A 16256-nucleotide genomic window follows, 5' to 3' on the forward strand; every position below is an offset into this window, starting at 1 on the left:
GTTATATTTCATTATTATGTGTTATCGGGGCCTACATGTTATAATTTTAAGTTGAGTTGCACTTTTTATTTTATAAAATTATTTTATTATAAAAAGTGCATCATAATGAGGTTTTATAAAGGATGTTTCTAGAAGTTCTAGCAACTTCTTAGAAAAAGTGAATAAATAGAGGGCTGGGCCTCTCATTTGCACATGCTTGGATTTGAGATTTCTTCTACTTCTTCCATTGTGGAGCAATTTGTAGTCTCTTGGGTCTGCAAATACTATTCGATCTTTGGGAACGAATCACTCCCCTAGATTGGCATAACTGAGGTAGTGAAATATCTACTGAAGGGTTGCATAATTGGAGTTGGTATTCAGCCATCTCATTGGAACTTCATTGAGAAATTGTTTGAAGAGTTTATTTTGGTTGGAATAAGGTTTTCAGATTTACCCTAGCATTGGTGAAGCGTTTGGCAGGGGTTTGAAGACAAAATTTGTGCATTTTCAGAATTGTCAAATCAGGGTTTGGAACCACATAATTGCTCATATCTTCTCAATCCCTTGGAGTTATTTTTTATGGTTTGGTAGGGTTACTACCTAACCCTAGGCGCCCATATTCCTTGCATTTGGGGGTCCCAAAACCCCAGCATTATTTTTATATAGGGGCCGTACATGCTGGTCTGGGTACGGCCTTGCCAGTAGAATCAGCAGCAGCAATTTGGGGGTTCGTTTGGGGGCAGTTTGTGGAGGATTTAGTGTCTTTGGCAGCGGTTTACATCAGACATCTCCAGCAGCAATACCAGGTGCACATATTGAGGTTTTTGATTGTCAAAGGTGTTGCATACAAATAGTTGAACAGTCAGCACTGTCATTGCATTGTTGGTTATCTCCAGTTATTAGTTGCTGTTGTAAACCAGTCATCTATCATATAATCTGAACTGGGTTATTGTCATGTCATAGCATTGCATTGTCAAGGGTTTGATGTATTAGAAGTGCATAGTTGTGACAGTCCCCTAAATCTGATATTGTAAAATCAGTCATTAATGTAGATGCACAGCTCAGTCCATTATAATCAGTTGTAATCAGATTTGCATGCATTGATAGGATTGAATATGAAGGTTTATATGTTGTCATCAATCTATATTCATATGCATATGTATTAGACACCACAGTCCTTATATTCTGAAAGTATCAAATCTGAGAGTTTCCATATTCTGAATATTGTTATTGGTACTGTTATTGTTCATTACATTACATTTCGATATTGGCATTGTACTTTGTGGTTTCGTTGCACAACAATTAGCCCTATTCGCAGCTCTATTCAGTTACATGCCAAGTGTTTGACAAATTGTCTCAGTTCAGTTTGAGGGTTTTAGTGGCCTTAATAGTAAGGGTCATTACATTGTACTTCTATGTAGAAAAACTTTACAATTAAGACATAAAGATTTCTAAAAGTAAGAATAACTTAACTATTTTGTGAATTAAGAAAGAAGTATAAGCTATTGACAAAGCTTCTAGCTATATATTTCTACAACCGCTCCCAGTCAAAGCTTCGTCTCCGATTGCTTCGTAAATCAATATGCTCTTTTATTGAACACACAATAATAACATGAGTCAAGACAATAGGAAAAAATTACAATCAAAACTTCTAATTTTCTCTATCAGAATTGCTTCTAGTCAAAGCTTTGAATCCGATTGCTTCTTTTATTCTCTTTTCTCCCAACTTTGTACTACACAATCAGAGTTATGCTTGCACAAATGAGGCAAAGCTTTCTCACATACAACAAAAGATGATTTTTACAATGAGGGGGCACTCCTTTGTACAGGCACAGGAGATGAGAAAATAGTGGAGGAAAAAGTGGGAGCAACTCAACCAACTTTGACCCGGTCTAACTAAAAGAGAAATTATAGGGTTACATGCAACTGCACATGCAATTCGCATTGCAACCTTTTACATACATGTAACTTGCATTACATGTAATTACATCTTTCCATGTAATACATCCTCTTCAATTACAAACATGAAACAAGAAGAAGAAGAAAGGCATAAGAGAATTGAAACAATCCTAGGGATTGTTTTGAAGAGCCTTGTATTTGGCGATGCTTCTCGGATGATAACAGGATTGGGAGTTACTATATTTTGTGCCACTGCATTCACCTTGATAATCACAGTGTTACGTCTTTTGATAGCTTGACTCTCTTTGGTGAATTGTCCGTTGTCATTTGAAAACTTGATGTGATCCAACTTTTCTTGCTCAAGTTTTTGTGAATTCTCCTTTGTAGATGAGCACAAATTGGAGTCTCTGGCACTTTGAAAACCTTTTTGATGATGTTCGGATGTAAACTTGGAATAACTTTCCATCAACACCTTTAACTCTTTTTTTTTTTGAAGGAAAGTACTTGGTGCATGGGAATGCATGCAAATGGAGATTGCTGATTTTCAAATGTGACTTAAGGTCTTCAAGATGTTATTACATGAAAAATGATTATATGTAAGTGCAACATGTAACAAGGGATGGAAAGTGAGATGGAATGTGAAGGCGGATCGAGGATGCACTTTACATGTAAGTGTGGGTGATGGGATGAGGTGTAAAGCATGGAAAGATGTGGAAACATGTACTTGCTCATGGAGGTGTGGTTGCATATGGAGAGATGGAAATGGAAAATGGAAGAGGGATAGTGAGCTTTATAGTCATCTTTGAAAAGGGGATGTCAAAGTGCATGGAAGATGAAAATGACATCTTTTGACTTTTCAGCAACTGACTTTTAATCAAAATTGAAGCTTTTGGATGCTATTACACGTAAGGCATTTCGTGTAATCGTGTCGTGCGAATGCATGCGAAAAGTGAGATGAGTGAAAATGGAAGTGGAAAATTGGATTATATTCATGTTCGGATGGCGAATGAGATGGAAAACATGTAATTGCATTTGTCGGATGAGATGTGAAGTGTTGTGACATGGAAGATGGAAGTGGAATATGATGATGCTTTCACATGAAGTGAAACAAGAACAAGTTCTTGGAAAAGAACTTGCAATTTCTCCAAAGTGGAGAAAACCGACAAGCAAGCACAAAACACAAAAACACAAAGAAAAACGTACCTTTGGAAAGTGATTCAAACATGTCAACATGCAAAGCACTTTCAACATGCAATTTCGAATTGGGAGTTTGGGGAAATTCCAAAAGTGTGAAAATGAGAGTTTTCATCATTTTAAAAGGCAAAATGCACTTTTCATGACATATATATGGACAAGTGTGCAATAACAATCCATAATATGCATGGAAATAGCAAGATAAGCATGAATTGATGAGCAAGTTTGAAAATGTCCACTTGGAGGTTAAATAGCCAAAATAACAAGTTTTATAGACTTGAAGACCAATTCTCCCTCAAATTTGGATTTTTAAACAACTTTTTGACTTTTTCTGTACTTGCATGTAATGGACATTCAATGGTCAAATTTGACATGAGAAGGCCAAAAATGTGGTCTCCAAAGACAAGAGCACTCATTTAAATTCAAAAAAGACTCCTCTTGATCAAAGGTATGGGCTGGAAATGCCATTTTTTGAGTTTTTTGAACAAAAACATGACTTTTTTATGCAAAAACTTGAGCCGTTTTTGCAAAAACGTGGCCAAAAAATGCATGTTTTAAAGTCATTTTTGACTTGTGAATGCAAAAACGACTTCCCAAAATGCATATACATGGATCAAAATGCAACAAAGTGGCTTCAAAACGCATAAAAGTGGATTAAAACCCCAATTTTCTAGGCGTTTTAGGCAAAAACGTGATTCATAGAAGACATGAAACAAAAATGTTTTGGCTTTTAAACACCAAAACATGAGTCAAAATGTAATGTAAAACACTTGAAAAGCCATATCGATTCCTCTTTGGGCCAAAACTTGAGCCAAAAATGATGTTTTTTGAAATTTTTTCCAAAAACTTGCCCTTGGATAGAGCTTAGAAAAACGTCTTTTAGCAAGATGAATCCATTTTTGATGTTAGAAAATCCATTGTCAAGCAAAAACGACCCAATTAGAGAAAATCTCATGCAAAATCATCAAGTAAATCTCTCACAATGAGCAAAATTGGGTTCTTGGAGAGCAAATGCATGTGTTGTTCCAAAATTGGACCTTTTGAAGGCCAATACACATATTAAAACATGCTTTAGTTTAAAATCGGACCTCTTAGAGTCAATAACATATTTTAAAATGTACAAGCAGTCAAAATCGGACCTTTTAGATGCAATTACACATTTTAAGTTACATCTCACATTTTGGATGCAAAGACATAAGAACTTAATTGTTGATGCAATGACATCAAAGAGGTCCACTCTTGATAGCCTTTTGATGTAATGACATAAAAAAGACCCACTTATGATTCTAAGTTGAATTTTATTTGTAGTGACATGTAAAAATGTCTGCTTTTGATGATTTTACATGTAATTGCATATAAAATGTCCACTTTTGATGACTTAAATATGCAGCGGCATGAAAAAGGTCCACTTTTGATGGATTAATACTTCTAAGTTGAAAATTATATGCAATGACATGTAAAAAGTCCACTTTTGATGGATTTTACATGTAATGACATATAAAATGTCCACTTTTGATGACTTTAAGTGATTAAATAAGCACATGTGAATTTAAATTCATTGAAATATTACTTCAGTGGGACATAAATTATATTTGCATATCATATTAATTATATAACATGTAAATACCATTTAAAAAGTAATATTTACTAGAGCATTTGATTTAAATGCTAAAAATTAAATTGAACTATATAATTAATATAGTCACTTAAGTCAAAAATAAAAAAGTAACTCAACTTAAAAATGTGCAATAAAGTGCACTATAGTTACTTTAAGTGAAAATTTAAAAAATTAAGTAACTTAAAAAATAACATAAAGTGAATTTAAGTTATATTTTTCAAAAAGTGAATGCCAAATTAGAAATATAACATGATATTTTTAATTCGTGCTGTTGCATCAAAAAGGTCCACTTTTTGGGCACTAAATCGAGCATATCTCTTGACTGACAACTCCGATTGAGCTCTAGGTTAGACCTAATCGAAGAGAAAAGCGAAAGGCATGACATGAGCAAAACCAAAGGACTAAAAAGCAACAAACGCAAATTCAAAAGTAAAGAAAAGGATGATGAAGGCTTAAAAAATCAAGCAAATGCTCGATAGAAAACAAAACGAAAAAGACTTGACAAAAGCCTTCAGTAAAACAATTTGATATACAAATTGAAGTCAATTGATTGGTCAACATTAAACAATTGAATATCAAACTAAACTTAGAGAAACGCGAAACTAGCTTGAAAAAGTTTTGTGCTATTACCAACATTTTGTGGTGACAAAATGTAGGACAACACAAACTTCAATGAGATCAAACTCCCAAATGCAAATAAGAATGATCACAAACTTCCACCACAGTAGTTGTCTTTCAAGCTACAATAGGAGCAGAAATGGAAGACTCCCAAATTAATTCACAAGACTCAAATTCCAAAAGCACTATACCCTAGCAGTAGGTTGGAAAATAATCAGCTCCAAAAATTAATCTTCTCCTTAGCCACAGTAAAACAGTAGGAGAAATTAGCAAATAGTTTTCCCTTAGCAACTATTTGCAAAGCAATCCCAAAATTAAATCTCAGTTTTGGGTCTACAATACTTCAGCTGTAGATCCAATGAAATAATCTAGAATTCAGACTCTTATACTTCAGCAAGGGCATGAAAATCAGAACTCAGAAAAAGCCACAAAGGCAACAAAAGAAAATATATATATTCAAGCATCCTTTTCCCCATGAAATGAGCTCTCATTTAACCTTTCGTTGGCCAAAGTTTCCTAAAAGCTCCACTTTACAAATCGTGGAAGTTTCCAAACGAACTCAACACTTGAAACTTTCCAGCATACTTGTTAGAAATATCTCTAAATGTCATTATTATAATAATATAAATATTGTTATAATAATGCACTTAATAATTATTGAATAAATAAGAGCTCCTGCAATTATTAACCTTATTCACTGTAGGTGACGACGAACTGCTAGAGCCACAAATTGCACTGCCAAAAATAGCAATTGCCAAAAATAGACTTATTAAAAATAGTAAGTTCACAACTAGGACCCTCAAAACACCTTGTCAGCTCATGAGGGTTGCTATGATGAGCTAACTCCATCAATCGTGTAGACTTGCCAAAAATGGGGACATTACAATAGATGGGTGTAACTTTCATTTATACTGGGATCTAGTTGGTAGCAGTGTTTTCCTTTTAGGTTGGATGGATTCCATTGGTTTGGTTAAGGTGGCATTGAGATCATATTAGCAAGGCTGAAGTCTGGGGTTATTCTTATTAGAAGACTTTAATTCAAGATTTGGGACCGAGGTATATTTATTGGAGACTCTTTAGTGATTTCCAGGATCCCATAATTGCATCGAATTCCAATTTGTGTTCGTTGGTGAGTATTGTAGTGTGTACGTGGTGTGGGTTATAGGTAATTTTACTTTTAATTGTCATGTACATGTTTTGCTTCAAATGCACAATTTCAATGCGCAATGATTGGATAGGTGGATTATTGTTATTATTTGTGCAGTTGTGGTTATTCTGGTGCTTCAACGGTACTTTTGCAACAATTTTCATTTGGACCTCCGGTGTAGAGTTCCTTTGGAGTTGTGATTTTTTGGGGACAAGTAATTTCAAAGAGGGCGGGCTCTATTGTCCCCATTCTCATAAGCATCAGAGTTAAAGGGAGGTTCTTGTCTTCTCCAGAATTTCTTATGTTTAAATTTGGTCTTCGTTTGGCTCAGATAGGACATCTGTTGGGCTCAGTTTCATATGCTTATTATTTATAGTAAGTTTGAGGTTGATAGAGATGGGATCTTTCTATTTTCAATAAGGTAGGCATACTGACAAAGGATGCAGTTGTTGACTCCCTAGTTTAGATAACTTGTCATAATTATGAAATTTTTAATGAGATTAATATTTTAATGACCTTTAATGATTCTTATTTATTGAAGTTATATTATAAAGTTACAAATTGATTTTATAATAAAGTGGGGGCCATGTTGAGGACAATGAGTAATTAATACTTATTAATTTAAAATGTGCTTTATATAGGGAAATCTCATAAAATAGTGTTGAAGAGAAATGAAAAGGTATTCTATTGTGCATTTGTTTTTGTTGATTTCGGTGAAGTAAAATTTGGAACAAGGGTTTCAAGTTTTGAGATTGAAGAATTGAAAATTCTTCCATGTTTTTCCAGCACTTTTAATTGGTGTAACTCTCCAACGAATTGTGCCACCGATGGCTTTAATCAGAGGTCACTATTGTATCTAATTGGATAGTTTTTGTGTTAAGGGCATCAATGCTTCAAATTTAGATAATTGCTACAACTTAGACGAGTGTAAATCTAAAATTGCAGCAATCCTATGTTGGATGCGATTCATCTACAGGAAGCAATTTTATTTATTTTTAGCAGTGTCAATTGGAATAGAGGTTGCATTGTTGTTTAGGGGGCACATAAATGATTAATGAAGGCTCATTTGCATTTGTAAGGGCCAATAGTTTAATACCAACATCTATATCAAAGATATCCATCATTCAGGAAGTTGTGATTTCAATAGATAATTCATGGCTTGTCATTTCGCATAAAATCCAGATTCTGTAGGTGCACATTTTATATTAGATTTTGTTTATCGACATTTGGATTGTGAGGCATAACAACTTATACTTGGTTTAGCATATTAGTGAAGGCAATATAGGATTGGATGCCATTTGTTTGTCAAAATGCGTAGTTTTTGTAAGTGATTAATTTGTATTTGGAAATTGAAAGGATGCATTCCAAGTGTTTGTAAAAATGTCCATTGGCTGTAGGTGCACATTTTACATGTAGAAAGCATATGTATGCACATATTACATCAACATTCCTTATCTTGTAAGTATAAAACCTCTGTTAGGTTGTGCACCCACCATGGACATGATTGCTTTTGTTGAGAATGATGACACTTTACCATCATGCACACAATTATTGTTTGGTCCCAATGTGAAGGTGTGGATTGGATTTAATTGCCAACCATGTCTCAGAATGGGTGATAACGTTTTGTCTTCCACTACCTATAGATTCTTACTTTACCCCAAAAAGATAATAAATGTGAAAAAAAACCCAAGGCAGAAGAAAAACATCTAAATCCTATTAAACACCCTTAGGTTTAAGAAAACAAAATGTAAAACCCAATGGGAGTGCATTTAGCAAAGATCAGCCATGTCATCAAGCAAAGATAATACAAGAACGCAGTCTTCAAAATTGTTAATACACTAAAAAGATTCATATTGAAATAAGTAAAATAGTTACAAAATGGGCTGGACAATTTTGCCAAACAGGATGTATGGTAATAGAGTGCTCACGGTTTAGGTGCAACATGGTGTGGGTTCAAGAAATGCAAATATTTATGGTTTTCAACACATGGTCATGGTTTGTGTGGTTCAACACTTAGAAATACCTCTTTTTTCTTGATTGACATCACTTCATGTTTCACATTCCTAAGAGTCTTCAATACACCATTATATGAAGTTATGAGCAGTTGAAGTGCAAATATCATCACATCAGTCACTCATATGCAAGTACAAGATTTAGTATCATCAATTATAATTCAATGCAATATTTACTCATAGTCTCATAGAAATGTTAACACAATTATCTATCTAAATACCAAATAGATATAAGTTACATTTAGTGTAAAACCAACATATAAAATATGCACGAGTCTGAACACAAGCAATACAAAATAGATATAGATAGTATCACTAATCTCGCAGATAATTGGGCCTTACACATAAAGAAGATAAGAGATGATAATTGTGTTTATTGAAGCATGGTAAAAGAACTCGAGAAATCACAAGTCACAATGGCCTCTAAATTTATGCTACAAAGCAATGAGGAGTATTGGAAAGACACCTTCAATATTAAAGCATACTTTAAAATGTAAGACTTAAGAATATAGTGTAAATAATTTTTTTGGAAAATAGATTTCATATGAATTCTGGCATATCGTTTCAGGACAAATACTTACTGTTGTTAACACTAATACTTTTTAAGTGTATTACAACGGAATGATACAAAAAAGAATGTTTCCACTACTAGTATCATTAAGAAGTGTGGAAATGTTTTTTAGAGCCTACGAAAAGGGGTTTACTTGGAGAGAAAAATGTATAAAGAAGGTTTTTTGACAAAAGTAGAGGTTGAGATTGTGTTAGCTAAGTAATGATTTTGACGTATAGCAAGATAATTTACAACAGGTCTCATATCTTAACTTTCTATCCCATCTCTGTGGAATGTTGTTATTGTTGGGATAACTTATAGGTAGCAGTTAGACATGTCTGCTTTTTTAGGCTTTGTTTTTTTTCAATCATAAATAGGAAATGACAACTGGATAAAATGTTGAATCTTTTTGCATCAAAGTTCAGTTCACACTTTTTAGATAAAATTATTAGATTTACCCTGCCTTTAAATACTCTCTCTGATGAAGATCAGATAGACTGGCTTGGTTGAATGAATGTTGATAAAGATTGTTCTTTCTGTTTTGGTTTCATCAATGCTATCAAAGTCATCTTGTTGTTTGACTATTTTACAAACTGACATACAATCATGGTAGAAGTAAAGAAGAGTTGAAGGATGTTGGTTACACATAAAAAATGCAAGTTTTGACGTATCTTTTTGACTAATTACAGAGAATGCCATTAGCTTATGATGAAAGCCAAGATTGCTGGTTGCTGCATCGTGAGCTACCAGTAAGTTTTTTTTTTCTGAGGGTTGCAGATACATAATCATTAGTTCCATTCATTTGGCATGCTAGTATCATACTTCATATTTCTCCTTATTTTGATATTTTAAAAGTTTCTTGGAAAACAAACATGAAAGGAGACCACAAAATCCACACTAGTGACAGAATTAGACAAACAATATTGATGTAAAGTAAAAGAATTACTGGATTTAGTCCCCGAATCAAATGCAAAAGAGAAACAGAATGAATTTCATAGCCTTACGATAGAGCAATAAATAGACAAGGCTATGAAATTCATTCTGTATTTCTTTTGCATTAGTTTTGAAATTAAATCCAACAAATTTTTGCCCATCATCTGCAAACCTGATGACACAGATTAATCATCTACTTGTTGCATCAATGTGGAGATTTGCCTCATTTCAAACATTTTAGGGCTGTAACCTTGGAAAGATGTTTTTTTTAGGAGTTGATGTTCATCCATTTAAGTTCTTCCTATTGATGTAGATTCATTGGTCTCAGATTTAGTCAGATTTGCCAGATTTAGCCACTAATCACTACTTTTATAATAGGAGCCACTAATCACTATTTGCCCATATCTTTCCTTCAAATCTTTGTTTATGTCTGAATATTGATCTTATCTTTAGAGAATATGAAGTTGGGTTTTATTGTTCATTCTTGAAAATTTATCTTCCATGAACTCTGAAAAGCATATTGTAGATCTTGACTAATGATAGTCTAGCAATTGCATTTGGGGCAAAACATGGTCATTTCATAATTTACGTTTAATGCATAATCTTGTTGATTTCTTGTACAATGTGTATACATTTATTTATAGTTTCAATTATTAGGCTTAGTTATATCTCTGGGAGCTTTCCTTATAAATTTAAGCATGGTTCTCTATGTGCTGTTGTATTTTGTGTTGTGTTGAAATAGACAAACAAACATGCTTACATATATCTTTGGAATGAAAACAATAATGAGGCATAACATGGTTGCATTTTTGTCTAATACTTGTTCTCCAGTATCCTAAATTGTACCTTAGACCTGATGAAAAGCTAGAGATATCCTAAGACTTTGTTTTGCTTTGATTTTGGCCTAAGTTGCTGGTTTGGTATGAGTATAGCTACGAGAACCAAGTAGGTGGGCACATGCCATTTTTTGGGGGTTTGTGTATGTGTGTGTATGCTTACATGCAAAAAAATCAATGAAATATACAAATTTGTAAAACAAAATCATTTGATAGTATGATACTCTAGCATTAATAATGCCAAATACCAAAGATAAATATTTAATGGCAATTAATAGCTCAAAAATATGATTGTAAAATTTTATTTAAAGAGTTAAAACATAAGAGAATAAATCGAAATACTTCATTTTATTTTAAAAAATAGAAATAAAAATATTGTTAACTCTTATTTTAATTAAAATTACAAAATAAAAATTACTGAATTTTATTTCTAAAATTTTTATGATTAAAATAAACTAAAACATATGCTTTTTTACTGCTCTCATTATTAAAAAATGAAATCATCTTTTGAAAATTTTAGTGTAACCCGGGGACGTGTACCCCCTCTGAACCCTGACGCACTCGGGTTGGGGACCAAATCCTCATGCACCCGGGTTTGGGAGTTGGCATTCCCAAGTCCCCCCATAACTGCCATCCCCTAGCCACTCGGATGTAGGGATCTACAGACATCCCCAAAACCTCCGGGGGATGCCCAGACGTCCCTCAATTGTCCCAGATATGTCTGGACATATCCCATTGGCGGTCGGTTCAACATAAAAGAAGTGCAAAATTTGAATTTTTATTATAAGATTCTATTTGAATCATAAAGGGAGGTGGGTCCTATTTTGGCCACTCCAAGCCTTCATAAGCCCCTCTATATTTTATTATTTACTCATATTTGGATTTGAACATGTTTGCTACAGCTGAGAAAGAGGAGTGAAAAGAAGGGCAAAGAGTGATTGGAGGAGTGAAAGAAGTGATTGCAAGTGAAAGAGCAAGAAGACAAAGATGAGGAAGTTTCTACAACTTTCTTGAATAGATTCATTAAGCCCAAGGCCAAACACGTGTGTACAAGGAGAGCCCAACAACATGATGGGATGTAGAGCTTGAGGAGTCATTTCAGATTGATGATTAAAGATTGCAAAAAACATAGATTTAGGGTTGGTTGGTGGTTTTTGGCGGATCTTGACTATGACGAGTGTAGTAGTTGTAGTGATGAGGACGTTTCCTTGGGGGATGATTATAAGCCTCCCTTCGCTACATTTTGACAAGATTTTGTTCTTATTTTGATATCAATCGTATTATGCTACTCATTGTGATCATCTTTATGGTACTTTTGAATTTTGATAGAATTGAACTAATACGAATTAGAATGTTCTATTTCCTAATACTTTGAATTTAATAGTAATTGGTAACTTGATATTTGTCTTTATAATTGAGTTTTACTATTGGGTATGTTGCTACGTTGACTCTTGAATGATTTTTGTTCATGTTGCAATTTCAGTATGTTGAAGTATTTTATGTTATACTAAAACATCATTTCATAACTAGCATTTCAAGTTCTATGTGTATAGTATACAACAACCCCCCTTCTATCCACTCCTATTGTCTACCCTGCTGTCTTCCCAAAATTGAAGGCCTTTGTCCCCCCGTACTGGAAACTCTTCTTAGTGTCTTGACACCCCCTAGTGCCCATGTTACAATTGAAATTTTCTAAAATATTTGTTCCCTCTTTTCTCATTGCTTTTAAATACCAGTCTCACAAAACACCTTAGTTTCTCTGCAATCATGGAACATATCTTTAAACCTCCAACAAATTATGTATGCAAACCACTATCATATTGTGTCTTCAAACCACTGCAAATTTGTTCTACCCTAGCCATAACTTTTACAAGCCATTGTTGTATTGCACCTTTAGATTAATGTGAATTTGTTCTGCTCCAGCCTTGTAACTTTTACCATTTTAGCGTACAAATTTCAAGAAAACTTCAACAAATTTTAATATTTTTTCTTCTTTTAGCATTTGGATGCACTCAGAGGTGCATAGGTTCTGTATCACTCTAAGGATGCGTTGTGGATGTCTAGGTTGTTGATGCATAGGATCTCTAATAGAAATAAATTGTAATTACAAACTATGATAAATCAAATTACTTGATCTCAGATTGTGTATTGCAGATCTTCAACTTCAGAATAGTATTCTATTCTTGGAGAATCTTCTACTTGAATAAAGGATTGATTAACTTGACTTCAATAATCTGCAAGAGATAGAGATTGCTGGGACTGCATATATGACTTGTGATTGATATATGATTAGTCCCCACCGATGCAATGATAATATATATACAATGAAGAGTCATGACCCTACGTGGGTATAACTACTTGATTACCTTTTTTAACAATAATGCAATTGCAAGTTAATGATCGACAACACTAACATGCTCGATACAGATTATAACCAATGCATGAAACCCAATATGAATCGGTGATAGTAATACACTCAATAACAAATGGAGCCTGATATGAATTGATGGCAGTAATATTAATTACACACACATATTATATATGCATATAAGCAGATATGTGTGTATATATATATATATATATATATCTGTTATTCTTACTTGCAATATAATTCATAAAACCAGATTCAAATGTTCAATATTACTTTGACTGATGCTATACTTTAACACTCCCTCTTAGCAAGGTAGAAGTAATAGATTCCTTAATAGATACCAGAATGCAAGATGTCTGTACATGACACATTATCTGACTTTAAGAGTCTAAAATAGTGACCTGTCAAATAATTAAAATCACCATGCTATGAACACTATTATAACATATATTATGATCTCTAATTGTTCGAAACAATATCTAGAGTAATCATAATGCATTCGTTATCAATGACTTATGGCGTATTCAGAACAAACTGTCATGATAACAGGCCTATCATTTGCTAGATCGTCACCTTACAAAGATTAACTTCTGCATATATACGTCCATGAAAGATCGTCACCTTTCATTACATATCTGATGCAACTAAACAACCATAGAAGCATAAACACATATAAATTGAAAATTAAATTCAATATTCAATATTACAATTTAATTATACCAAGTTTTCTTCTGAAGTATTCCAACTTCACTTTAGCAAGAGGCTTGGTAAAAACATCTGCTGTTTGCTCATTAGTATTGATGTACTCTAGTTTGATAACACCTCCATCCATCATGTCTTTGATGTAATGATAAAGAATTTCAATATGTTTAGACCGATTGTGAAAAATTGGATTAGCAGAAAGCTACTATGATTGTCGCAATTAATCACAGTGGGCTTCAAAGGCCTTTTAAACAAATCAACTAGTAACATTTGTAACCGTATAGCTTCTCTGGCTCCCAAGAGGCTATATATTCTGCTTTAGTAGAGCTTAATGCAACTGAAGATTGTTTTCTGTTGAACCAAGAAATCATCCCATATCCAAGACTGAAGCAACATCCATAAGTACTTTTACGTTCAGTAGAGCTGCCTACCCAATTAGAATTTGAATATCCATGAAGATTGATCTCTTATCGATCATATTCTAATTCCCATGCCAATAGTGCCTTTTAGATAGCTTAAGATATATTTAATTGCCATTAGACGTATCTTCTTTGGTGCACACATGAACTGGCTTAAGGTGTTAGTAGCATAACATATGTTTGGAAGAGTATTCACCAAATACATTAAGGATCCAATAATCTGCCTATAGTGAGTAGGATCTGTAGGTTCAAAGTTAATCATATCATCCTTTAACTTGTGCAGGTTGACTTCCATAGAGGTAGTACTTGGTTTACAATCCATCATTCCAAATTTTGTCAAAATATAATAGTATATTTTTCCTGATTTAGAAAAATGTAGTTCCCTTTTTGCCAGACTTCTAGTCCTCGGAAGTAGTGGAGAAGACTTAGATCTTTCATATCAAACTCTGCTGTTAGTTCTTGTTTGCACTTTTTTATAAGATTTTCTTCACCTGTTATCAACAAATCATCAACATATAATACAAGAATAATCATGTCATCACCATCTATCTTGAAGTATAAGTTAGGATTAGCTTCATTCATAGAGTACCTTAACTTTGTTAGATAGTTGTCTATTCTTTTATACCATGCTCTGGGAGCCTGTTTAAGACCATACAATGCTTTCTTTAACTTATACACGTGAGATTTTTTGTCATGAGTCAAGAACCCTTCTAGTTGCTTAATATAAACTTCTTGAATTTCACCGTTTAAGAATGTTGTTTTAACATCCATTTGATGAACTTTCCATCCTTTGGATGCTGCGATTGCCAAGATAGTCCTAACATATGTGTATCTAGCAACTGGGGCAAATGTTTCTTCATAATCGATACCTTCTTTGTGTGAGAAACTATGTGCTACAAATTTGGCTTTGTATTTTAAATGCTGTCCTTAGGCGCATGCTTGATTTTGAAAAGCCATTTAGAAGAAACAACTGATTTGTTTTTAAGTCTAGGTACAACATCCCATACATCATTTTTTAGTATTGAATTATATTTTTAAATCATTGCTTCTTTCCAAGGTTTGCTTGATAAGGCTTCTTTAACATTTTGAAGCTTCTATTTTGATAAGTTCAGTCAATAGAGCTACATAACACGACTGATTTCTTGTTCTCTTTCTTTCTCTAATTACTTCATCAGGGTCAACATGATTCTCTTCTGTCATTTTCCTAGCCCAAAGTGGCCTTTTTTTATTGTTATCATTTTCAATATTCTCAGAATTTGTAATAGTAGGTGAAGGAGGTTCAATATCATTCTTCCTCTCATTTTCTACTGGGTGATCTTCATCTATTTCAATGATAGCTTTTGTAAATAATTCATCACTGTTCTTAGAAAGATTGAAGGCAATATCTTCTTCAAATTTAGCATCTCTACAAATCTCAATTGTTCTTTGACCCGGAACATAGATCCTGTAGCCTTTGGTTGTTTTATTGTATCCAATGAGTATTCCCTTCTTTCCAGATGGTTCTAGTTTTGTTCTTTTTTCTCTAGGAATATAAATATAAATAGGACACCCAAATATTCTTAGGTGACTTAGATCTGGTTTGATGCTCGTAAATACTTCTTCAGGAGTGGTGTTTTCTAATACTGAGTGAGGACATCGATCCTGAATGTAAATTGCAGTATTAGATACTTTGGTCGAAAAAGAAGTATGGAGATTTTGGTCGTGCATCATAGCTCTGGTTGATTCAATGGTTGATCTATTTTATATTCTGCAACTCCATTTTGTTGAGGATTATATGGTACAGAAAACTTCCTCTTAATCCCAACAGTAATGCAAAAATCTTTGTAACTTTCAGAGATGTATTCACCTCCATTTTCTGATCTTAGTATTTTTATTTTCTTTTTTGACTGGTTTTCAACTAGAGCTTTGAATTCTTTGAATTTTGATAATACTTCCATTGATTCTTTTTGTTTGAGGAAGTAAATCCAAGTTCTTCTAG

The 16256-nt window shown here is 33.6% G+C and overlaps 1 protein-coding gene across 5 annotated transcripts in view; it reads left to right on the forward strand.

Annotated features, from left to right (window-relative positions):
• The window catches only part of SEX4 (dual specificity protein phosphatase (DsPTP1) family protein), a 182971-nt gene that overhangs the window by 138058 nt on the left and 28657 nt on the right, over window positions 1-16256 (forward strand). For all 5 annotated transcript variants that reach the window (XM_089826615.1, XM_089826635.1, XM_089826624.1 and 2 more), the window contains one exon: window positions 9707-9766. In XM_089826615.1, the coding sequence (XP_089682741.1) occupies window positions 9707-9766 (60 nt within the window). The remainder of the gene's footprint in view (window positions 1-9706; window positions 9767-16256) is intronic.

Source organism: Cupressus sempervirens, chromosome 1 (genome assembly GCF_028749045.1).
Source record: "Cupressus sempervirens isolate cs-2001-9-10 chromosome 1, ASM2874904v1, whole genome shotgun sequence".
Lineage (NCBI taxonomy): Eukaryota > Viridiplantae > Streptophyta > Pinopsida > Cupressales > Cupressaceae > Cupressus > Cupressus sempervirens.